Genomic DNA, 25,115 nt, shown 5'->3' on the forward strand with positions numbered 1-25,115 from the left:
GGGGGGGGGGGGGGGGGGGGGGGGGGCTGATCTAATGTCCCTAGCTGCCATGATCGGCAGCAGCTGGCGTTGAGTTTGCAGGGTTGACGGGACCTCCTGGCTGGGGTGGGTGCCATCCCGATGGTGGCTTGTTCTTTCTATGTGCCCGGCTTCGGGTTTGGTCACTCCAAGACCCATCCTGCTCAGTGGGCACAGGTGTCTGGAGTGGGGCCCAGGGAGCAGTGGCCTGCCTTGGATCTGGCCCAAACACGGGGCCTGGGACCCCCTGCCTCTCCGAGGGCTCAGCCCCCGGCCTCCCGCCCTCCCTCAGCTCCTGCGTGCCACTCACGGTGCCGTCACATCTGCTATTGCTTCCGCCTGACTTGTGTCTCTGAGAGACTGGGGTGAAGCCCCAGCTGCCCCGGGGTCTGTGGTGGGCCTCAGGGCCCCCAGTGCTGAGGGGCGTAAGGTCAGGTGTCACTCCTGCGCTTCTCCTCCTCGCTGCTTCGTGGATGGACTGCTGTCCCGGCCCCATGCCTGGAGGAAGGAGTGGGCCCAGGAAGGCACAGCCAGCAGGCAGAGCGCGGAGGTCACGCTGGGTGCATCTTGTGGCCACATTTGCCTGGTTTAGATCACTGCATGAGCTTCCTGTGGCTGCCGGGATGAAGTCCCACAGACTGGTGGCTTTTAACACCGGAAACGTATCGTCTCGCACGCAGTTCTGGAGGCCAGAGTCGGGGACCAAGGTGTCGGGAGGGCCGAGCTCCCTCTGAAGGCTCCGGGCAGGGTGCTTCCTGCCTCTTCCAGCTTCTGGGGGCTGCTGGCGTCCTGGGTGTGCCCTGACTGGGGGCTGCGTCACTCCAACCTTGTCTCCATCCTCACACCGTTTCTTCCCTGTGTGTCTCTTTGTGTCTCTTCTCCTCTTAGAAGGACATCAGGCATTTTGGGTCAGGTCCCCCTAGTGACCTCATCTTAACTTGATTACATCTGCAAAGACCCTATTTCCGAATAAGGTTACATATTTCAGGCACCCGGGGTGAGGACCTCAGCGTATATTTTGGGGGACTCAATTCAATCTACAATCGTCATCATCATCATCGTTTAAGAGCGAAAAGTCCTTGGTCCCTCCTCCAAGATCTGAGCCCCGCGTTCCCGAGGTCACGGCCTAGGCCTGTGCTGACCGGGACAGCGGCCACTAAACTCGTAAACGTGGCTGGTCTGAAACTGGATGGGCCGTAAGTGCAAATCGCACGTCGGAATTGGAGGCCTGGTATGAGAAACACTATTAACCATCTTATTAATTTTTTCATATTTGAATACGTGTTAAAAAGATATTGGTAAATTAGCTTAAATGAAGTATATTATTAAAATCAATTTGATCTGTTTATTTTACTTTAGAACTAGTCAGCCTCTCTCTGAACCGCTCCTCCTGGATTTCCCGCTCGGCCTCTCTAATGCCCCCAACTAATGGTTCTTTGACCCCGCAGGTGCAACGCGCTCTCCTCCCACCCTCTCCTGCCCCAATCCACCTCCTGCCCTCCCCTCCCGCCTTCCCAGGCTCTGGTTTCATGCTTCATCGCTGTTCCTCCTCGCCCTCCTCCCTTCCCGTCCAAACCTGGGTAAATCTGACTCCCGTCCACCCGAGCAGCTGAACAAGACTGGAGGAGAACGCGCTGCCCGAGCCATCTCTCCTCTCAAAGGCGCGACCGTGAGCCCAGGGGCGTCCTCGATGGTGCCCCTCACACCTTCTCCTCCCGCTTCTTTCATATGCTGACCCTGCTGCCTTTTCTTGCCGGGGAAACACAGACCATCAGAGGGGAACTTCCGCTCCTCCCTCCGGCCTCGGCTCCCCACCGGCCGCCTCCTCGCTCCCCATCCTGCGGACGGCCCAGCTCCTCCGGAGGGCCCCCCACCCTGCCTGCTCCCAAACCCCACTCCAGCAGTTCCTGCCGCTCTCCCGCCTTGCACAAGCTGCTGTCACTCCCCCATCTTAAAACCTCTGCCCAGGCGCCTCCAGCGGCCGCCCGTTTCTCTGTTCCTTTTATAAACCCCTTGGAGAGTCTCCCTCCTGGCCCTGCGTCCTGCCTCCCCTCCCCTCCTGCTCCAGTCACTCAGAGCCTGTCCGGCTGCCCGGGCTCCTCCCCAGTCCCGCCTGCACACTGTCCTCCTGCTCCAGGCTCATGGACCCCTGCTGGTCTCTGTGTGCATCGCTCCTGGGAGCTGTGTCCGTCCCCCTTGCTGCCGTAATGTCACTGCAAACTTAGCAGCTTCAACGCCGTTCGTTCTCACACTTCTGTGGGTCGGGATTCTCCCTGGACTTCGGTCAAGCAGTGGGCAGGGCTGGCTCCTTCTGGACGCTCCAGGACAGAATCTGCCTCCTGGCCTTTTCCGGCTTTAGCGGCCGCCTGCCTGCCTCGGCTCGCGGCCCCGGCCTCCGTCTTCAGAGTCGGCGCTGCAGCATCTTCAGAGCTCTCTGACCCTCGTGCCTCCTCTTATGAGGACCCGAGTGATTACACGGGGTCCAGCTGGGGGATCCAGAGTAAGCTCCCCATTTAAGGCCTGTAATCACATCGGCAAAGGCCCGTCTGCCACGTGAGGGACCACATTCCCAGGTCCCAGGGACTAGGGTGTGGCCATCTTCGGGCATCCATCAGCCACCGCGGCAGCTCACCCCGCCCCTGGCTGCAGTGTCGCTTTCCCCGGAACACTGGTCTCCTTGGCCCAGCAGCCTTTTTGGCGTCCCCGCTTGGATGTCGCTGGGCTCCTTGGACAACCACGTCCGAACTGGCTCTCCTGACAGTTTGGGAGACCGAGACCCTGAGATCTTACCTGCCCGCCTGAGCCTGAGGCCTGGGGCGCAGCTTCGCTGCTGTGAGTTTTTGGCCTCAGACTGATGGTTTCTTGCAGAATGTCACTAGGTCGCGTCCGACTTTGAGGAGGGCTGATCGGAGGCAGAGGAAGAGGACAGGACAGGGCTCAGCCTGCCCGGGGTCCCCAGCCTCCTCCTCACTGTGCCCTCTGGCCCTCAGACGGCATCCTGTCCTTCCTGAAGAACAGCAAGCCGGGAGACGCGCTGTGCGTGCTGGGCCTCACGCTGTCCGACCTGTACCCCTGCGAGGCCTGGAGCTTCACCTTTGGCAAGTTCCTTCCAGGGCACGGTGAGCGGGGGCCCCGGCAGCCTCTTGCCTCAGCCCGGGCTTGTGGGGGCCCCAGGGGCAGGGCAGCGTGCACGGCACACCCCGACCCCTCCTCCTTCTCACTCTGAGGGAAGATGCTGCATGAATATGGGATGGGCTGCTCTTGAACTTGCAGTCCTGCATTCTAGCTCCTTCTGGGCAGGGAGCCGTTACTCAAATTTGGGCTTCTGCCCCAGGGCCACCTTAACGTGGATGTGCTGGCGGGGCAGGGCCTCTGGGACCCATGCGTCCTGAGGACGGGGTGGCTTTGCCTGTGGGCTGCCCCTGGAGCCCCCGTCTCTCTGCTTCTCCCCAGAAGTGGGCATCTGCAGCTTCGCCCGGTTCTCGGGGGAATTCCTGCAGGTGGGGCCCAGCGCCCCTGATCCGGCCCCGGCAGAGGTGGCAGCAGAGGGCCCCGAGACGCCCCTGCAGGACAGAGGCCAGACCCTGTGCTTCAGCGCCCTGGGGATGGTCCAGTGCTGCAAGGTGGGCGTGGAGGCCAGGGCGCTGGGGGCGCTGCACAGGTTGGGGGAGAAGATGGGCGGACAGGAAGAGGAAGGAAGGGCTGGGGGTCCTGGCAAGCTCTGGGAAGATGCTAAGGATGTGGAATCAGACAGAAGGACATGAACAGACACCAGTTGAGCCCTCTCTGTGTCAAGCCAGTTACACGACCCAGTCCTCACCATGAGGAGGATGACCCTTCACTTTAGAGTATGGAAACCAAGGCTCAGAGACGCCAAGTCCTTTGCCCAAGGTCACACAGCTGTGAAGTGGCAGGGTTGGGATTTGAACCTGTGTCTGTCTGAAGCCTCAGCCCCCACGCCGGGTGCTCCCAGAGCTGACCACACCAGCTCGCCTTTCTCCCTGTGGCCGAGTGGGCCCCTGGCACCCCATGCAGTCAGGGGTGGGGGCCAGAGGGGGGCTTGGACCACTTCCTGGCCATCTGTGCTCACCGGGGGCTGCATCAGGCTCCTGGCGGGGCTGCAGGTGTCCCGGGAGTCGGCCGGGGCGTCTGCATCAAGGCTGCAAGCGCGGTGTGGGCCTTCTCCCTCAGGTCGCGTGCCACGAGCTCTGCCGCCTTCTGGGCCTGGGGCACTGCCGCTGGCTGCGCTGCCTCATGCAGGGGGTGCTCAGCCTGGACGAGGCGCTGCGGCGGCCCCTGGACCTCTGCCCCATCTGCCTGCGGAAGCTGCAGCACGTCCTGGGCTTCAAGCTCGTGGAGAGGTACAAGGTGAGTGTGCTCCTGGGGTGGAGGAGGGCCAAGGGGCAGATGGCTCCTGTTTCTCAGGCGACAACAATTAGAGTCAGTATTTACTGAGCACTGATCCGGGGCTGGACCCGTCCCAGCACTGCCCGCACCTGCTCCCGCGGGTTCTTGCATCTGGAAGGGGCCTTCCCGGCCGCCACCGCAGCGCTGCTTCTCCACGTGGCTCCAGCCGCCGGAGGAGGCAGAACCAGACTAGACAGGACTCAGAAGGGCGGGGCTCCGAGTCGAGCCCCGCGTCGGGGCTGAGCCCGCGGGGAGAAGCCGCCCTCTGCTGTCGGCCGGGAGCGCGGGCCCCAGGCGGCCGAGGAGCCCCGCCAACCGGTTCAGCTGCCCTGGGGAGACTCGCTCGCAGACTCAGTATTACTCTGAGTTCAGAATTCAAAGGCAGGTGGTGTTTATTTTTTCTTTAAAGCTACCTTTGGTGAAAATGCTGAGTTAAAAAAGGTTTCATTTGAATAAAGGCACAAGGCCTGTCAAGCTTTGGCTTGATTTTAAAATCAAAAAAATTTTTTTTTTTAAAGATTGGCCCTGACCTAACATCTGTTGCCAATCTTTTTTTTTTCTTCTTCTTCTCCCCAAATCCCCCTGGTACATAGCTGTATATTCTAGCTGTAGGTCCTTCTAGTTGTGGCATGTGGGATGCTCCCTCAGCATGGCCTGAGGAGCGATGCCATGTCGGCGCCCAGGATCGGAACCGGCGAAACCCTGGGCCGCCAAAGCAGAGCACGTGAACTTAACCACTCGGCCACGGGGCCGGCCCCTAAAATCAAGTTTTAAGCCACAAGCTTTAAGTGACTGTCATTGTGTTCGAGGCTCAGCTTGTGCTGTTCTGGGAAACCCTCCTGGAGGGTTTCTGACCCCGCACCTGGGGGGTGGGTCAGGATTGGCATTTCTAACAGGATCCCCGGTGATGCTGCAGGTCGGGACTCCACGTTGAGGACCCCTGAACCAGAGGGTGGGCATTTCCGAGTCTCAGAGCTGCCTCTCTACGTGGCTCTTTCTGGAACAGACGACTCTGTGGTAAACAGAATATCAAGGAGGCACCCAGAGATGGTGGGCCCAGCTGGTGAGGGGACCAGGTGCCGCCCCGCTGGGGTGGGCTGCCACATCTGCAGAGCAGCGAACAGCAGTCCTCACGTGGGTGTGATTGGCATGGTCACCCGTGCCTCGTTGAGGCTGGCTGCCGTGAGGCCCAGGGCAGGGTCAATGGACTTGGCAGTAACCAGCTTACGATCCTCACGGTGTGTGAGGGGAAGCGAGGCCAGCTCCCGTCTGTGAAATGGGCCGGGCTCCTCCTTTATGTCCTTCCTGGGGCTCCTGTGCACCTGCCACCACCTCGTACACCTTTCATCCCCCACCCATACACACGGCCCTCCCGGCCAGGAAGCGTGCCTGTCCCTGTCCCCTAATCTTGTGAGGTGCCTGGTCTGCTCCGGATCTGAGTTGGAGGAGCAGTCCCTCTTTTCCGCCCAGAGCGCCCCTGAAATGTCGGCCCGCTCCCTTTGTCTCCAGGGGGCATCACTCAGTGACCAGAGGGGCTCTGGAGAGGGGCGGTGGGCACCAGCCCGAGGGAGGGAGGAGCTGTGGCTGCCACAGCCGTGCTCCTCTGAAGAGGGGGCTCGGGGAGACCCCACAGGGCCCTGGCCTTCCAGGCTGCTGTAGGAGGGGAACTGCCCCTAGAGGTCCCTGGAGTCCTGGTCGGTCCCCGACCAGAAAAGGTCTCTGCTGTCTGTGTATGCTAGTCAGCCGTTAGCTGGAAAACGCCCTCTAGGGAAAAAGCCTTGATCTGTGGCGTCTGCCAGTTTGCATGGTGTCCATGCTCTGACCAGGGCCAATGTCAAGCTGCCACTGGCCGCAGAGCTGGGAGGGCCCCTGCTGTCACACCCCATCACACAGGGTGTCCACATACAGATACGAGAGACGTGAATAAACTGGAGGCAGGACACGGCAAAATGCAGCAAAAACATGTAGGAAGTGATGAGTTTTGACTACTCCCTTTGCTTTTAAGATAATTGTGAAGTGTAGCTGTAAGCTCTATATAATTTAACTGTGACTAATGGTCGGGTTGAACAGCTGGCTTGCAAAGCTCCTGGAAGTTCACCGGCGGGCTCTTGCGAGCTGGTCTGTCTGGCTCGTCTTCAGAAGGTGCCAGTCGGAAGCGACCTGTGTCTGAGTGCTGACACTCGCCCCTGGGTAGCTGGGAATGGCGAGGCCCCCTTAGGTAAGGGGCTGGGCAAGTGGCCCTACAGAGCGAACTCAGCGTGTGTTTCTCCCTCTCAGAGGCTCTACTCCTGGACTCAGGCGGTGGTGGGGACGCCGCCCGGCCCGGAGGCGGGGGAGCCGTCGTTGTCGGAGGACACCCTGCCCGGCAGCGCTGACTCGGGCCTGTGCTGCGAGAGCGACTCGGAGCCTGGCACCAGCCTGTCGGAGCCCCTGAGCCCCGACACCTGGAGCCGTGCCTTCTCCGCAGGGCCCGAGCTGGAGCCTGAGGACGGCCTGAGCTCCCTGGCCGCCTCGGAGGGTCCGCCGCAGCTCGGAATGCCGGCGGAGGCCATCAGGGAGCACGGACGGTGGCTGGCGACGTGCATCCAGGCCCTGGAGAGGGAAGTGACTGAGGAGGAGCTGGCGCGGGTGGACGGAGCCGTGGACGCCCTTGCCCGGTGGGAGATGTTCACGGGGCGGCTCCCGGCCACCAGGCAGGACCTGCCCTGCGGCGGAGACGGCCCGGGGCTGCGCAAGGTCTTGGGGGACAAGTTCTCCTCCCTCAGGAGGAAGCTGAGTGCGCGCAAACCGTCCAAGGCGGACGCCTCGCCCTGTCGCTGGAAGGCTGAGGAGCATTAGCACAGCCAGCGCGTCCTGCCCAGGGCCTGTCTTTCCTTGGGACAGCACCTGCCTGGCCCTGCCCAGCGACCAAGGGTGCTGCGGGCCCACCCGGGGTCCGAAGGAGAGGGCCCCAGGGAAGCCGACGAGGATGTGTGGTCAGGTGGCTCTCTCAGTCCCTGTGTCCCACCACTTGCCCTGTCCTGACCCCAGCCTCCCACTGTGGCCAGTGGCCCCCGGGTCCCACAGAGGGTTCACAGGCACCCAGAGGGGCTGTCCACAGGCTCAGCCTGGACGTCACCATGGGTGGCGGGAGGCAGGGGGCTGTCCCCTGAAGACTGGGGCCTGCAAGTCCCTCTGGGGATTTATAGCTGGGGCTCAGAGGCCGCCTCTGGCAGAGTGACAGGGTGGGGGGCCCGGGGACCCTGCTGCCGCAAACTCGGGCTCCAAGGCCCAGAGCCGAGGTCTCCACTCAGAGGGGACGTGAGGGGGTCTGTCTCTATCCACCATGTCCCCCCTGTACACACACAGAAAGGGTGGCTTTCTGCGGCCCCAATGGCACTCTGATCTGCAGGGCCTTCAGGAAGGCGTCCCTGTGACGGTTCCGGATGGTCACCACCCACCACAGGACATGCCCATTGAGGGCTGCTGTTTCTTGACAAATGCTGAGAAAGGAGACTGCTCTGCAGATTTGAGGGGCTGCAAGGCCCTCTGACGCCCCGAGACGGCTGCCTGCTGTAGCCTGCAGGTCCGTCCCTGGTCCCGTTTCCTGACAGAGGTGGCCTGCGATGTCGGCCTCAGGTCAAGGTGGTTCTCTTGGTGTTGGCAACATCATGTACCTACGGATCTTTTTTGTCTGGTTCTTTCAGTTGCTGAGAGAACAGCTGATGCAGATGTGAAAACATCGGCCACATCTGTGCAAGTGTCTGTGCTTCCCTTTAACTTTGTCAGCCTTGTTCTCGTTATCGGAAGCTCCTTTGTGTGCATACACATCTGATTGCTGTGTTTTCCTATGAATTGGCCCCGTTTTCATTATCAAATGCCCCAGTCTGCCTGCGGCGTACAAGTGACAGCAGAATTGAGTGGTGAGCGGGATCACACCATTTCTCTGGTCTGGAAAGAGGCAGGAACACGGGCAGCTCATGTATCTTGTGGGGAGCTTATACAGTTTTGGGGGCGCTCTAAGAAAAACAGTATATGATACAAATGGAGAATTAGGAGGGTCCCACCCAAGCACGGAAGCCTGGAGCTTCCTTGTCATCTGACTCCGGGCAAGAGCCAGATCCTGGTCCCAGAGACGAGCACAGGGAGCAGCATGTATGGGAGTCAAAGAGCAAAGATGCGGCTCTCAGGTCTCCTCTTCTCTTTTGTGAGGCTGGAAAGAGGCAGCACGAGGATACAGAGGTGACTGTGACGGAAAGGGGTAAGACGAAGGGCTGGGCTCTGCAGAAAGTGAGCCAGGGTGGACCCCACAGAAAGCGTGACCTGGGAACGGGAGGCAGCCAGAGCCTGGGCATCTGTCACAGCGACAAACCACCCAGACCTTGGTGGCTCAGATTCCAACACTGTCTAGCTCGGGAATCTGCACTGTGGGCAGAGTCTGGCGGGGAAGGTTTGCCCCTGCCGCTTGGCCGGAGGGTCGACCTCGAGGATGCTTTGGTCACGTGGCCGCCAGCTGGCAGGGGCCTGGGCACTGTCTTTGTGGCCTGGGCTTCCTTGCAGTATGGCGGCTGGCTTCCCAAAGTGGGATTTCCGAAAGAGTAAGACAGAAGCAGTGTAGCCTTTTATGACTCAGCTTCAAAGTCCTGGGACATCACTTCCACCATCCTCTATTAAGGCCGTCACAAAGGCCGCCCAGGTTCACAGGAGGGGACCCAGATTCCCGCTCTTAACAGGGTGTGCAAAGGTTCCAGAAGAGCAGGTGGGATGGGAAAACATTTACAAAAAATCTGCCCCAGCAGCCTTCACTGCTGGGCCTGGCCATCACGTGGCTACATAATCCTTCCTGTTTTCCAATTCCTTCTGTCTTCTGCAAGCGGTCAGTCACTGGAATGATGCGAGATCAAACAGAGGCGACGCACACGCAGCAGCCTGGCTCAGACTGAAGGGGGGGCTCCTGGGGTTATTACCAGCTTCTCAGCACTGTCTCTCTCTGCCCGTGACCTTTGGCTCTCAACTGTGACAAACGTCCCAAAAAAGCCATTCTGAAGTGGGAAGGGACAGACCCTCCACGGCTTCCCCAGTCGCAGATGGAGGGTAATTTTTTAAAGTAGCTGCTGGGAGGAACATTTTGAAAATAAAACTTTTAGGAACAGAGATCAAAGATTCCTTCCTCTGCTCAAACATGAGCCCCAGCTTCTGTCCCTGACGGCTGGGACAGTCCCCAGGGGGACACGGCTCCGGCAGAGGAGGAGGAGCTTATGAATGCCGTCCTCTCCAGCAAAGTCGCTGTGCACAAATCTCTCTAAATTCTTCAAGCTGGAGGCAGGACACAGCTGAGCGCCTTAACCGAGCTGGACCGGCTGCAGATAGTGGTTTCCGAGAAGCACGGGCCCTGGACTTTATTTCTGTAAAGGTACAAAGTCGACCGCAATGCTTTCCCATGTCCTTATCTGTCTAAAGTCTCCGAGAGTCGTCAGGACAGGTCTCCGAGCTTGCAGGAGAGACTCAGACATCTCGGTGGGCCCAGGCGGAGGGCCCTGCATGGAGCTAAAAATACTCTGGGGTCGTGACATTATCCATATCGCTGTCTGTGTGTGATGGGGCCAGGAAATCCGCACGGGCCTTCTAAAGTAGCTTGAACACACACGGCAAAACTACAGTGTTTGAGGGCGATGAGCAGCGACACCCCACTCTGAGCGGTGCCAGATCCTCTCCGGCAGCCCTGCTTCCCTCTTCCTCCCCGAAGCCCCTCGCCGGGCCGTTTCCAGAGTGTGGGTCAGCGGGGAGGGCTGTGGTCCCGTTAATACTGCCCCACGGGACATCTGATTCAGACCTTTCTGGGAGGAAAGAAATCTCCAAAGGGGCTTAAAGAAAAAACAAACACTCGGTGGCTTAGCCCAGCAGCGGGTGTTAAAGCTGAACCCAAACTCAGATCCCACCAAGTTCAAAGGAGAGGCTGGAGCATTCCAGGGACGCACACGCAGAGCGGGGCCACGCGGAGCCGTCCCCACAGCCAACAGGCGGGGCGGATGCTGGACCAGACCCGCCCAGGACGGGGGGCCGTCTTCCCTGCAGATAAACGCCCCCTTGAACAGGTCCCGCCAAGGGCCAGGGACGTTCTCCCATCCTCCACCTCCTCCCAACCCTGCAAGGCCGAGGCCCTCACCCCTCGGGGTGGATGAAGCCCAGATTACAGGCTGTCATCTGCCCAGGCTGCAAACAGTGGGGATGACATTCAGAACTTCACCCTCTCTTCTAGATCTTTCTGAGGGGAGCATGCTGGGTCAGCCTGAGCGGGAAGGAGGGGCAGAGGCATGGGAGGACAACCTGCTCCCTGACTCCGGAGCGCTGCCCTTGGCCCGCCTCTGCCCTGGCTTTCTCAGACGACCAGCACCTTCGGGCTCCGGCCTCTGGAGTCCGAGCAAGGCCTGGGTGGGTGGCCAGCACTCGTGGGCGAGGATGCCAACGTCAACAAAGCCGGGGCTGCTGGGGCTTCACGGATGTGTTTGTATAACGAGGGCGAGTCCCCAGCAGGAGTATTTTTATCCTCGTGAAGACCGGGAGGATCAGGCGGCTCACAGACCGGAGTGGGAGCCCATGAGCCCAGGGGCCCAGAAAGGCCAGCTTCGGGGCCCGCCCTGCGCCGTGCGGCCAGGCCGCGGAGCCCAGGGGAGGCCGCGAGGGCAGCTCCGCGCCCCCAGCCTGCTCCGGGGCGGGAGCGGGAGCCTCATGTGAGCCAGGTTAGTCCTGATGGCTGCGGGGGATGGCAGAGGAACCCGGTCTCAAGGAAATAGCACCTTGATGGCTGGGAAAGTGACACACGAACAATCTAGGAGTGCCCGCTGCCCGGCTGCAGAGAGCCGCAGAAACCAGTAAATAACTGCAGGAGCGGCTCCCGGGGCCTCTCCGTTCCCAGCACCTCGGAGCGGCACCTTGATGAATGGAGAGCCAGAACAGCCAGCGTTTATTTCTGAACTCGGCTTCCTGGGCAAAGAGACAAATGAAAACAAGCTTATGTCAGGGGGGTATTTTAAAAAGCAATTTCCAAGAAATGTCCTGGGGCCACTACGCGTCCAGTCCACTCCCCACGCCTCGGTGCCGACCAGGGACGGCCGGAGGACTCGCTGCTCAAAGAGGTGGCTGAAGGCAACGGCCCTCGCTCCTGGGCTGCCAGAAGCCTCGCCCCAGGGAGGACCTACAACGAGGGGGTTGGGTCGAGGATGCCTCTGAAAGGACTCCAGGCTTGTAACAAATTGACCAGATACGCCATCCACCAGGTTCCATGAGAGGCCACCCCAAGGGGCCGTTACCCACGCATCCTCATGAGCACACTTTCGTGCACTGAAACTGGGCCAGGCCTCCCGTCACCGGGGCTCTCGACCCCTCTGTCCTCATTGGACTCCGCTCGCTCACAGGTCCTGCCCCCCTGGCATCTCAACTCCCGAGGACCCCAGCCCCTGCACCTGGGACTGTCACACATGCTTCTCCCCACTTGTCCCTCCACTCTGTGACAGCGTTCTGCTAGGGTGCGGCTTAAATGTCACTTCTCAGCCGAGGCCAACACGGCTTCCTTCTGGGTTTCACCGACAGCCTGAGCGGCGCGCTCGCCATGGGCCATTCTGCTCTTCTCCTCAGAGGGGCTCCTCTCGGAGACTGACCGTGCGGCTGTGTCGGGTTGGGGGTCTTCACTTCACTTCTCCACGCACACATCCATCCAACACACACTTCTAGGCACCTCCTGTGTTCAGGTCACTCTGCTGAGGTTTTAAAAAACCTATTTATCAAACTGGGTCACTCCATAAATGCTCATTCCCCGTTTCCGTGTTTTCTAAGGTCCAGGTTGATGCTTCCGATGCAATACAACAAAAAGAAAAGGCCAGTTTTTCTGGGGAGGGGGGAGTGCTGGTATTCCTATTTATACTGGGATTACCCACAGCGCTTTTTCTACCGCAACGCTGCAGGCCGGGCGCTGTCACTCAGCGGCGCTCACCCTCATCCACATTACAGGTCTGCACTGTGACGGCCACGGAGTTGAAAAACGAGACTACTGTTGAATAAACTCAGGCTAGGCCTTGAGATTCCTGCCAAGGGAACCAGCCCCCCAAGAGGATGCAGGGCGAGGACGTAAGAGAGAGCGGAAGGCCCAGATCTGGGACCGTCATAACCCAGCCACCTCACTTTGCTGCTCCGCAGCCTCGGCCCATGACGCGTGCCACAGATGCAGTGACGACCACGAGGAGACCTCTGCTTCTGGAGAGGTGGCCGTCCGAAAGGCAGAGTTTTACCCCGGAAGCCTACGGACACCACACTAACCATGCCTTCACGGGTCCACGGTCACATGTGCCCTTCCGTTCACAGGAGCGTCACTGTACAGATGTGGAGGGCGTGGGAGCTGGCGTTTCATGCAACACACCAGGGAAACAGACGTAATTTAAGGCAAATTTTAATAGATTTATAAAAATCATATATACAAAACATGTTAAACTAACCACCGTAGCTATAAAATACACTTTTTACACTTCATATTCTATTTTAACCTGGCACACATTATCCAAGAATTGAGGCCTGACACACAGCTGGTGCCCATTGTGGGTGGGTTTGGTGGCGCAGCGACACTGGTGGGGGAGGTGCCCAAGAGGAAGCACTCCGCGGGTATTCCTGGCATTTCCTTTCGGTGTGTAAAGACCCTCGGGAGGTTCAAAGTGCAGTTCCTGTAGTGAATGCTGAAGCTGAAGGCTGCCGCGGCCCTGTCCCCCAGCAGGGTCGCTCATGCCACTGCAGCAGCCACTCGGCCGCACTACAGGGGCCATGCCCCAGACACCGTAAGGTGAACTGAGGACACGTGCGAGGGGAGGGGGCTGAGAATACAACACTGAACTTCCCGGCTGCCCTTGTGCCAACGGAGAATGACATGCCGGTCAGCTTTGGTTGGTTTGAATGGAGTTAAGAAAAAGGACATTTGGAATGTTTTAAATCAATTAGCATAATAGGTCAAAAGGTATTCTTCAAGATTCTAGAGATGGATAGACTCTGAAGAGATCCACGTTAAATTCCTCCATCAACAGGCTTGTTAAAGAACGTGGAGGTGAACTCCTAACAGGAAAGACGGTGGAGGACATGGCCCGAGTTTCTACCGGCTGCACGTGGGTCCTGCAAACCACCCACCCACCCGCCTGCCACAGAGCCCGTCCACCTGTCTGCAGGGGTCCGGCCCGTCCGGGCAGCTCGGGCGAGGAGGGCCACAGAGAACCAGCTAAGGTCGAGTCTGGTGCAACGTTTACAACCTGAGTCCCAGAGTCTCTGAGACGACAGAGTGCTCTCTGCCTATGGTTGGTACTGACCTTTTCTGAGGAGGGCAACGGGACAGGCGGTGGGGGAGACCTCCGGGGTCACCCCGGGCTGCGGGAGACTGCCCAGGGAGCCGACTGTGGAAGGGAGTGGGGGCTGCGGCGCACAGGGACGTCGGCACTGCGCTCCCACCCGCCGGCCGTGCATGGACCAGCCTCCGACCTCTTCTTCAGGGACAGACTGCAGATCACAGACGGGCCCCCAGCAGCGCCATCCTCAATCTCCCTTTCGACGGGAGTCGCTCTGAAGTCAGCTGGGAGCAGGAACCCTGAACCAGCCCCAGAAAGCACCAGACCCGGGACGGGAGGGCTTGCTCCGAGCTGCCCCTTGCTCTGACCTCCCTCGTCTGGAGCCGCAGCCGGCCTTACAGACGAGATGCGACGTCTGCCCACGGGCCCAGGCCCGCGGAGGCCGGCAACCCCCAGCACGCCCGGCTCCGCGACCTGTCAGGAGCTGAGGCCCCACGGGAACGCCCACCTCGACTGTGAATAGCTGGGATTATGTCCCTTTGGGTGAAATACATCAGCCTTTAAAGATACAAAATCAAGTGAATTCAGTGTTAATAAAAAGGCGCCAAAGGGACAGCCTGGAACAATAGCCCTTTCTTCTCACAGACCAGGCCGGGCTGGACAAGGGAGGCCTCTCTCGGCCGCCGGCAGCTCGGGCCGACCCTCCGCATCAGCGCCCGGGCCTGCTGCTGCCCCATAGCAAGTTCAGGCGAATTCGGGAACCCCAAAGTGGCTGCTCTAGCGTTTCACTTTGGTTCACGTTAAACACATGTGAAAAAGAAAACCATCTGATGAAAAAAATGACCTTTCACATTTTTGATGACCTTCACCTGGCAGTGGAGAACCTAATTCTCAGGCTGAGCCAGGTCCGCAGTGGGACTGTGAACGAGCCGCAGGGCCACGCCGATCGTCACCCAGATCTAAGGTCTTCGGGCCCCTTAGGATAAGACTCTACAATGACAGCTGAAGATGTTCTGCTGGGTGCCGACACAGGACCGGAGGAGGAATGAGGTGCCACAGGTCAGGGTCAGACAGAGCAATTCTCGCCTGTTCTCAGCTGTCCGGTGCCCCGACCAGCCAGGGGAGCGGGCATCCCATGGTCTATTTCTCAGTTCCACCCACTTCCCTACCCCTCGCTACACACGGACACCAACACCTCGGAATATCTATCCTGCCAGGACATTTGAGAACTCACTCATTTGTTTCTGGTGACATCCTGCTCCTTCTGTTGTGATCTGGGATTGTAGCCTTTCAACAGGAAATTCAAACGTTGAGCAGAGCTCAGCCCTCCTGGGGACCAGTTCGGCAAGACAGGTGCCAAGAAGAGCCCAATGCTTGCAAAGCACAGCTCTCGGAGCCCCGGGGTTTCCAGGCTCACGGCTCTGTGGCGTGGTCACCACTGTCAGGGTCAGCAGGACCTCCACAGGCACGCGGTCTGCTCCTCGGAGCCGCGCTGGGTGTGGAAGGCCAGACGTAACCTGGGTGAGAGAAGGGGCCCCGGGGCTGCTGCAGGTAACGGGCAGCCTGTCTGTGGTTTGAAGTCATTTTCCCCTGAAGACACACCGACAGCCACGTGGGAATCCAATCCACCTATTGTAATACACCACCCTGAAAGCTAAAGATAACCAGCCTCCAAGATGTAGAGAGTTCCGAAAGGAGAGATGTGGCAGTAAAAGAGAGCACGCCTCCCGTGACCTCAGCAGAAGGAAGGAGACAGACAGACAGAGGGACTGCGGAAGCAGGAGTGGCCAAAGTTTCCACGGGCTCCCTCCCCCTGCGGTCATGGCCCAAACTTCAGCCCTCGCCCTTCCCTGAACACAAGTGCAAGCTAGCGTGTCATCTGCCATCAAGGGCCATTAACACAGCCAAGTGTCAGCTTCGGAACCACCTTAACCGAATCAAGTGAGCTCCTGTGTTCTGGGGCGCCCTTCCTACAGGGCCGCACAGTGGCTCCCAGTGCAGCCAGAGAGGAGGACACAGAGGCAGTGAGACCAGCCCCGGTCCAGGGCGCAGAGCTCCCAGCCCTCCAGACTGCGGCCCACTGCCAGCCTCCAGGCCAGGCGAGCGCCCCAAATGCGAAGCCAGGGAGACATGGGAATCACATCCGTGAGGATCCTCTCTCCCCAGGGCTGCCGTGAAGATTACGTAAGCCTTAAGAGTCGTCCTTTTCTTCAAACAAGGCTTCCTACATTTTCAGGGATCATTGTAGAATGAGGCTGCTAAGCGCCTCTGGCGTACCTTACGGAGAAAATGGTACCAGCAGACTCGAAAGGACTGCCTGACACACTGTGAGAGGCCTATTAGCAAGAGCTTCCTGTCGCCACTTACTTAATCGCAACAGAAAACCCACCGTCGCTGCTGCTTCTCAGGGCAGGGTGCTAGTCACGGCGAGGGAGCATTTGGTGGCTGTTACAAATCTAATTCTCACCGTGCTAAACGCAGAATGCCACCAGCCTGGAAGGAACCCGCCAAGATTAGCTACTTGAGTGGCCCTCCACACTGGCTGCACAGTAAAACCACCGGGCCATCAGGAATCTGCATGCACAAGGTCTGTCCTGGACAGGCCCTGGGTGGCTCAGCCCGGGGCCTCTGCAAAGCTCCTCAGGTGATCTGACCTGTGGCACCGGAGCCAGAATCACCATTTTGTCCAACTTAGAAACGGAGAAATTGGGACCCGAAGAGCGTGGCCACAGCCACAGGGACAATGAAGAGCGCACGGCGTGCTCATCACTCGCATTTTTCTGGAGGGGTTTTGTCTCTCCCACTTGTGGTCAGTTTAAGCCTCACATACAAAGGTACCCCACAGGGTCCCACCCAGGCCAGGGCCTGGACAACACATACATTCCTCTTTCTAGAAAAGACTCCTGAGCGTGACAAGCCGTGTCGACGACTAGGAGTCGTCCACGCTTCGTGTCAACGTGTCTTCACTCTGTGGCCGGGACGATGACCCCAGGGGGCTGCAACAGCAGAATGCCCACCCACCCTTGCCTTTCCTTCCTCCAGGCTCCGGTCATGTCAAACGTCTGTCACCAGGGCCTCCTCCTTGGGCTCTCCACATCTCAGAGCAGCAGCACCCCTCCCTTGCACACATGCGTGCGTCTCTAGGTGTGTATGCCGCAACAGCCTGTTCTGAAGTCGTGTCCCGGGGGCTTTTGTTCAGAATATTTTTGGTGGCAGTTCTCCTGTGTGTCAGGCTTTGTTTTCCATGTGGAAACACAAACTGTGATTAACAAACAATGACCCTTTAAGTAAAATGAGGATTAGAGTTATCTGCTTGCATTTTTGGGACTGAAAAATTAAGTTACTGTCGGTTTTGAAGGCTGAGTGATATTTCTATTAAGCAAAGAAAAACGAAGGATTCATTTTACTAAACATCCAGAGACTGAAGGTGGTCAAACCATCTGAGCAGACCCTCCTAGCAAACAACCCCGCTGTGTGCAAAGTGTAGGCCCTGAGCAACCCACCAGGACCTCTCCATTCGATGGGGCCTCCGTCTTCCAATGCCAAGGTAGTGATGTCTGCTCCCGGGACCCCCAGGTCAGTCTGTCGTAACTAATGATCCTGTTTCAAGATTATCTTCTGGTCTTGGAGTTAAAATAACCTGACTCATTTTTCTTTCATCCAAGAAGTAAAAACATTACAAAAGTTAGAATTCTAGAGATCTCTATAAATTACAAAGCTATAATGCAAAATCTTTGCAACAATTTCTCTACCAATAGAAGAGTTAAGAAAATATTTCAGTAAAAAACCTACACGTGTCCTCAGGTGTAAACAGTGTTAAGTATGAGGAGAATATCTTATTTTGAGGAAGTTTATTGTTATATTTTTGCAATAATAGATGAGGCACACCTATCTCCTGCTTCTCCAACATCTCCATAAAAAAGACAATAATCAAGGATAACAGTGAAATTAAAATAAAAAAATACAAAAGCCTAAGGTTTCGGAGACAAAAATGGCTACAATCTATGTGTAGAAAAGGTGTAACTGGTTTTATTTAGCCTTGCAGACAGTGATCTTCTCCGAGGCCGACGAGTCACGGGGTCACAGCCGGGCGCCTGTACAGACTCTCCTTTGCCCGCTCATCAGAAGAGGAGGCAGCCTAGTCCCAGCCGAGCTAAGTGGGGTCAGGGGCTGAGCTGGCCAAGGACCCGGGCCTTCCGGCCATCCCACCCTGCCTTGCAGTCAGTTCAACACAGTCACAAGCTCTCTTGATTACATGCTTCCGGTTCTGCAAGCGAACCAGCAAATTATCCGAGTGTTTAAAGGAAAGAGCACTCATGGACAGGGCTGACCTCAACTCATCAGGAAGGCAGTTCAAACACCTCCAGTCAGGACGGCAGCGGCCGCCACCAGAAGCAGAAGGATACTTCCAAGCTGGCGAGGAAGAGCTCTGCATCCCTAACGGACCTGTAAGACCCAGAACACTGAGTGGGCGAGGAGCACCCGCCCCCGGGCACGGGCTGCACCTCACCGCCACAAAATGCAAACGCGATCTTCCACGGCCCTGACGGAGCCTTCGAGAGGGCTCTCCTTTCCTTTAAGCCTGGTCATCGGCACTGATCCTGGGTCACGTCCTTTCAGTTTACGGAGAGCCACAGGAAGCAGCACGCAAACAGCAAAACTTTTTTTCCAGCCAAAAAAAAGAGCCAAAACCCCAGCAAATGTCGACACCGAGCCTTGAGCACCAAAACGGAAAGAGAGTTTCATGTCTCCTCATTAAAAACACAGTGATAACGGGGATGACTCAGGAGCAGGTTTTCCCCTCCCTTTTCTTCTGGGTCAGCATCTGCCACAAGCGTAATGTTTATCTGGCTTGCTGGAAATGAGCCAAGAGTGAGATGCCAAAGGGACACAAGGATTGGGAACAGTGTGGCCTCAGGACAAGGGCCCTGGGATGTGTTTTTAAACGCAGTAACATTGTGGTGCCAGTTACAGAGGAAGATTTTTTTTTTTCTTTTAAATGCTAGGAAAAGTCCTAAACACAATAGACAGACTTTTTTAGTAGAGTAATACACAGAGGGGACCAGGCTGGAATGCAGTGTATTTTTAAACACAGTGAAAGACCCTGGACAAAGGTAACTGAACAAGGTAACCGAGTGTCAGGTTTACCAGCTCGTGTCAACGTCGCAGCCTTCTGCAGCTTCCCCTGATGAGAGCTCTGTCTGGTAGTGTTTACTTGTTATGCTTGTGTACACGAACAGAAGCAGGAGACCTTGATAAGGATCAAGGTTTAGAGGGGAGCTGAGAACGGGGACCGGCTGTCCAAAGGCAGTCTGGACAAACTCAGATTTCTCTGGAGCCTGTGGGCTTCCTGAAAGGTCAGGTGTTAGGAGCTCGCCAAGCAGCTGTGGCATTAACAAAGGCTTTGCTAGTAACTTGCCAGCTTCCAAGGCCCTGTGAGGAGTAGGAAGCTCTCCACTGCTTCCAAAAGAAGGAAACGTGAAATGCAGGCACGTGCAAGTATCAGATGACTGGGAAGATGGAGCGGTCATCGGCAAGGCCACTTGGTTTCTACGTCTTTGCCAGTGGGTGGGCACGGAGCAATAAGCACCTCTGTGTGCAGGGGCAGACATTCGCTGTCAGCACGCTGCTTCTGCGCAGCTCCACCCCGTGCTGTGTTGCTGGGCAATCTGACAAGGCAGGAAGAACCGCGCACGTGGTGGGGCATTAAGGCAAGTCCACACCTGCGGAGCTCTCACTCCCAGCCTCTATAGCTGGGGCCCCTCGGCTTAACCTAATATGCCTGGACCGGGTCTCAGGAAATTGGCACGAGAGTTTTAAAAGGCAACTCGCTTTGGGAGGTGGCACTGAGACCCCACAGATGGGGGCTCGGGGGCCCGATGTGGGGACTCTGAGTTTAGCAGCATCAGCACGCATCTGATCTCCTAAAAACTACTGTTAGGCAAAAGCTTTCGGGTTAGTTCATCTCGCCACAGACTTGCAAGTTAGAGAGAAAAGCCATCTGCAAGGCAGCTGGTTTGTGTGTTTCTGTCATTAACAATAGAGCGTGTGCGTGCACACACACAGGATGCTCGATTAAACTGTGTCAGAAAAGAAAGAGAATTTCTGTAAAAAGAAAGAAAGCTGTGTCATTAGGTATCACAAATTCATACCAAAGTGATCACTTGGCTTCTCAGTAGTTTCGCTAGTCCCCAGGATTCAGTAGCTAACATCGTTTCCACGGCCTCCGGGCCAGAGCACGTTGGCGTGGCTGGCTTTACAGCATTCCTGAGCCAGGTGTTGGATGGCGAGGATCCGAGAAACCCACTCCAAGACCAGATGGATGATACACACCAGGGGGATCCGACCAGTGGCTACAGAGGCTGTTTAAGGACGACGGCAGTGAGGGGCTTCCTCTTTCACTGCAACATGATATCTTTCAGATTCTCCTGCAGGATGGTGTCCTTCACAGCGTGAAACACGAAGCGGATGTTCTCAGTGTCTATGGCGGTGGTGAAGTGGTGGAAGAGCGGCTTACTGCGGTTCCGTCTCTTCCGGTCGAAGCACTGGACCAGGTAGCGCTGAACGTCCTCCAGCCTGTGGGGGTCGCCCTTGAAATCCGGGAAGTGCTTCTTGATGCTGACAGTCTTCACCTTCTCCACCAGGAGGTCCATCTTGTTGAGGAACAGGATTATGGAGACGTTGAAGAAGAGCTTGTTGTTGACTATCGTCTCAAAGATGTTCATCGACTCCACCAGCCGGTTGGTGCGCCTGTCCTCCATGAGGACCTGGTCGTACTCACTGGAAGACACCATGAACAGGATCGACGTGATCCCGTCAAAGCACTGGAACCACTTCTGGCGCTGGGACCGCTGGCCTCCCACATCCACCATTTTAAAAGGGATTTTTTTAATAACGAAGTCATGTTCCACAATGCCCTTGGTGGCTTTCCTTGCCAGTAGGATGTCTTGCTTACTGGGAAAGTAATTCTGCAAAATATGGGATAAGGGAGAAATTTAGGAGAGGAAGAACACGAGAAAATAAGAACACAAGACGGGATGGAAGGAAGCAGAGCCAGCCTGACTTTTGCGAGAAGTTGAACCAAATACCAAAAGCAACTTTCATTTATAAAATTATAAATTTGCCATGAAACAGAAAGCGAAGGAATTAAACAGCTCATTTCAAAACGAGCGAAGGCGCAGGAGTCCGAGGAGGCGTTCCCAGAATCCTCACTGTTCGGCCCCATGTGAAACCTCGTCCATTCTCTTTTCCACAGGAAAGCGACCCTCTTCGTTTCCGCACCATAGCTACCTTTTAATTTTTCTAACGTCCAGAGGACGCGCATTCCAAAACCTTACTAGGAACTAATTTAGGTTTTGCAATGCTATTTAAAGTTAGTCTGCAGTATATTTAATATGTTATTCTTGGGGAACTCAAAGTCTTTAGCAACACAGGCAACTGCAGGGGCTCTCGAACACTCTACACTATTAGAAAAAAGCCCGGGCAAGGATTGCACGTGGGCACTCAGGCAGCAGTCCTGCCAGAAACCAAACAGGGACGACGAAGCCTCTAGACCCAACTACCAATTCACAGGGGACCCAGGGGACAGAGAAACCTGTTCAGTGACACTGACGGATGGAATAGCAAAATCCTGATATGAATACCCTAGAGGAGAAATAATCCAGTTACTTCAACAAATAAAAGAAAAAGAAGGCTGGAGGGAGAAACGTACAGATTAAAAGAAATCTAAGCGACATGGACCAACTGCAATAGATAAACATTCCTAGGATGTTGATTCAAAGTGCTGGCGTAAAGCAGCATTCACAAGAAAACATTAATGAGACAAGCGGGAAAATCTCAAAATTGACTGGATATTGGTTGATATTAAGGAATTATTGCTAAGTTTTTAGGAGCAATAGTGGTATTATGGTTACGACTTTGAGAGTCTTAGCTTTCAGATACACTGTAAAATATTATTGATGAAATGATACGATGGTGGACTTGTTCCCGGGGGGTGGGGTGGGGGCTGATGAAACAAGATTGGTCATGAGCGATAATCACTGAACCTGGGGTTTCACTGTACTATTTATTTCTGTATGTGTTTGAATTTTCCATAATAAAAAGTTAAAGGAAATAATTTCTTCCATTTACTAAAGAACTGTCTCCTTTACAGTGATCTGGGCAGACGAAATCTTCCAGAAACGCCACCTTACATTTGAATTTAGCAGTGACTATAGGTTTGTGAGTAAGAGTGAGAATTTCCTCCACTTGAATGAGGAAGTCCTCACCACTGAGCACTTACTCCCCCCCGCCCCCCGAGACAACACAGATCTAAGCGGGGCAGGACTTGGTGACACCATTCACGGTCTCTGATACAACAAACACGGCTCAGGGGTGAGATGAGCCCTCAGGACTTGGGGTGCTCCGCTCTCCACACAGGGGTTTCTAATCCTGATCACAGATTCTTGGGGAGGGGTCTCCACTCACCAGCTGGCCGATCCGGTCCAGGTTATCCAGGAAGTACTTCACCGATTCACCCTGTCAGGGAGGAAAAATATTCACGGCTCAGTCGTCATTGAGGAACCCCGATTTGGTGAATGGAGGGACTTAAGAGGGTAACATGAGTGTTATCTTGCCTTGTGTAAACAGGAAGGCAAAAGAGAAGGATTAATAGTCTACATGTATTTTTTAAAATTAAAAACAATTTTTAAAGAAAATTTAAAAATGCAGTTTCCTCTAGCTCCAACCCCAACGTTCAAATTCAGACTGTGTTTGTCAAAGGGCCCCTGACTCATCCTGGGGTGGGCTGGGTGCTGGCCCCTCTGACCAGCCTCATCCCTTCCTTTCCAGATGTGGAGACTGGCCTGCTCCAGGCCACGCCACCACGGAGGGATGGGGCTAGAGCCGGAATTTTAGACCAAGTTCCTGTTTTGCTCCTGACAGAGATGGCCCGATGCACTCGAGACACTGTCTCTAAAGACAGTAAATGTTTAAGAGCAGGCACATAGGACAAAACATGTTCCAGTTTTGGAAACAGGCCTAATATTCCATTATCACCCACACATCTGTACGATCTGATTCACAGCCTGCAGCGAGGGGCTCTTTAGTTTGGACGGCTGTGCTGGAATCACCAGTCTTCCTCGCCCTCCCGACGTTCTCCGGCCTGAACGTGGATGCGAACCGAGCCGGCTCCAGAGTGGAGGCGCCCTCTGAGGGTCGTCCGCGGTCCTGTTTGAGGAGGGGCTCAACTGCCAGATGCAAAGGCCCTCAGAGCAGAACAAGTGTTCAGGGGCGTGCAGTGTTGACTCGCACGAAGCTAAACAGAGGAAGTGGTCAGCATTTCCCTGGAAGCTGCAAAGCTTTCCCTTAAGAAGCAGAAGGCTGAAAATTCGTTCTCCCACATTCGCACAAGGCCGCGCTTTCTCAGATTTCTCCCTGGACCGTCCTCGGAGGGATGCAGAGCAGCGAGGATGGCCGGTGCACGGACTCCTTGACGCCAGGCTCTGCGGGGAGAGCCCAGGAAGGGCCACGGCAGGTCTCCATTCTTAGGCAATCGGCAAGGCCACACACGGCAGGGGCCACTCCAGACTTTGTTGAAGAACGACAGGCACACCCAGCTCCTGACTGATCTGTCCCTGCTCTCTCAGACAGGCCCACAGGAGAAAGCGAGGGGCAAGTTCCCTTCCGTGAAGAATCCACCCGGACGCCAAAACACAGGCCGCCCGGCTGAGTCGAAGAGCGCGCTCGGGTTAAGGGGACAGAACCCCCTTCCCTGCAGGGCACTGGCCGCGCGCGGATCCACTGTCCTCTTCTCAGGGGGTGCTGCCTGCTTCAGAGAGGCCCCCACCTGCTGGAGCGGCCCCCTGCCCGCCTCCTCCCAGGAGGACAGGAAACAGCTGGGGAGCGAGAGAGCCGGCGAGCTGCCTGATTTACGACCCCTCCTCCCCCAGCTCCGTCCCTCTTCCCACCTACTGCTCCCGTCTGGGCCTGGGGAGGCGTGAGGGGCCCCACGAAGAATAGGGCACTGTCCTCGCCCTGTCTGTCCTGTCCTTGCCCGGCCCGCTGCAGAAGGCCCTGTGCTGTTCAGGGAGCCGGCGGCTGGGGGCAGCTCGGGCGGGGGCGCCAGGCGAGAAGAAAGCGGAGTAAGTCCTGCCCGGGGGCCTGGGCTGGGGTGGGCACAGCAAGTCAGGGCGACACAGGCGCCCTGGCCCACGCTCTGTCGCCACAGCACGTGGATTCTTCCTGGGAGACACTGCGACGCGGGCCAAGGGCCTACCCTACAGCACCGACGAGACGGGAAATGGCCCGGGGGACACAACGAAGGATGAGCTGAATGCACAGTATTAAAAAGAAATTATTTTCCCCTGGTTTGAATTTAATTATCCCTATGAGTTTGAAATCAGGGTCACCCACCCGTACTTTAAAACACACCCGTTGCTAATAGAAACAGAACTTCATTGTTTCTTCCTCCACCAGAATGGTTCGCTTAAATAATCTCAGCAGCTTGTTTCACTCCCTCGAAGGGACAGGATCTGTTTGTGACTCTTTGCCATTGTGCATGGCCATCAGCTTCAGCTCCTTCTAGGAAGGACCAGTAGGAGGAGAGGGGCGAAGTCCAGGCTCATGCCAGACCTGCCTCTTCTCACCAGTGACCGCGCAGGTCCACGGGGGAGCTGCTCGTGAACCGTAAGGCACAGAGATCTGTGCCACAAAGCTCTGTCTCACGGGGCCAGCAGGAAGGAGGGAAGACAGCAAGTCACCTTGCACCCAGAAATCAGTGGCTGAACTCCACACTCTGCCATCCTACTGGGCCGAGCTGGAACCATGGTTTAGCTCACGGGGGTTCATTACCAGAGACTGGAGAGAGGGCATCCTTCGATTGGACATGTAGCCCACAGGACGTCATATGCACCAGGCTTCACAATTTCCACAGCGTCAGCTCATTAGAAGGTCCAGGCTTAAATTCTGATATATATTCAACACTGGGAGAACGCAGCCACTTCTTCAGAGAAACAGCATGCGGCAGAAGCTGAGATGCCAAGGTGAAATTGACCACTCAGAACCAGCTGTACCCTGAAGGTTTGTGTTCCCCTCAAATTCATATACTGAGACCTACCCAGTGTGACAGCATTAGGAGGCAGGGCTGCTGGGAGGCAATCAGGTCAGGACAGCGGGGCCTTCATGAACGGGATTAATGTCGTTATAAAAGAGCCCACAGAGATCTCCTCCTGCCTTCTGTCAGTGAGGACACAGCGAGAAGACGGCCGTCTATGAGCCGGGAAGTGAGCACGTGCCAGACATGCATCTGCGGTTCTCGTCTTGGACTTCCCAGCCTCCACAAGTGTGAGAAATGCATGTTGCTTAACCCACCTAGCTCATGACATGGACCAAGACAATGCCTTTATAAAAACAGAG

The 25,115-nt window shown here is 56.4% G+C and overlaps 2 protein-coding genes across 2 annotated transcripts in view; one reads left to right on the forward strand and one right to left on the reverse strand.

Moving 5' to 3' along the window:
- The window catches only part of AMZ1 (archaelysin family metallopeptidase 1), a 19,403-nt gene extending 10,697 nt beyond the window's left edge, over positions 1 to 8,706 (forward strand). Inside the window, exons 4-7 of the mRNA XM_046665691.1 lie at positions 3,009 to 3,137; positions 3,472 to 3,641; positions 4,210 to 4,386; positions 6,703 to 8,706. Coding sequence (XP_046521647.1) covers positions 3,009 to 3,137; positions 3,472 to 3,641; positions 4,210 to 4,386; positions 6,703 to 7,263 — 1,037 coding nt within the window. The 3' untranslated portion in view covers positions 7,264 to 8,706. The remainder of the gene's footprint in view (positions 1 to 3,008; positions 3,138 to 3,471; positions 3,642 to 4,209; positions 4,387 to 6,702) is intronic.
- An 8,851-nt stretch (positions 8,707 to 17,557) lies between these two features.
- The window catches only part of GNA12 (G protein subunit alpha 12), a 134,781-nt gene continuing 127,223 nt past the window's right edge, over positions 17,558 to 25,115 (reverse strand). The window contains exons 5-6 of the mRNA XM_046666490.1: positions 22,188 to 22,238; positions 17,558 to 20,689 (exon numbers count right to left, since the gene is read on the reverse strand). Of these exons, the coding sequence (XP_046522446.1) occupies positions 20,120 to 20,689; positions 22,188 to 22,238 (621 nt within the window). The 3' untranslated portion in view covers positions 17,558 to 20,119. The remainder of the gene's footprint in view (positions 20,690 to 22,187; positions 22,239 to 25,115) is intronic.

Source organism: Equus quagga, chromosome 7, assembly GCF_021613505.1.
Source record: "Equus quagga isolate Etosha38 chromosome 7, UCLA_HA_Equagga_1.0, whole genome shotgun sequence".
Classification (NCBI taxonomy): domain Eukaryota; kingdom Metazoa; phylum Chordata; class Mammalia; order Perissodactyla; family Equidae; genus Equus; species Equus quagga.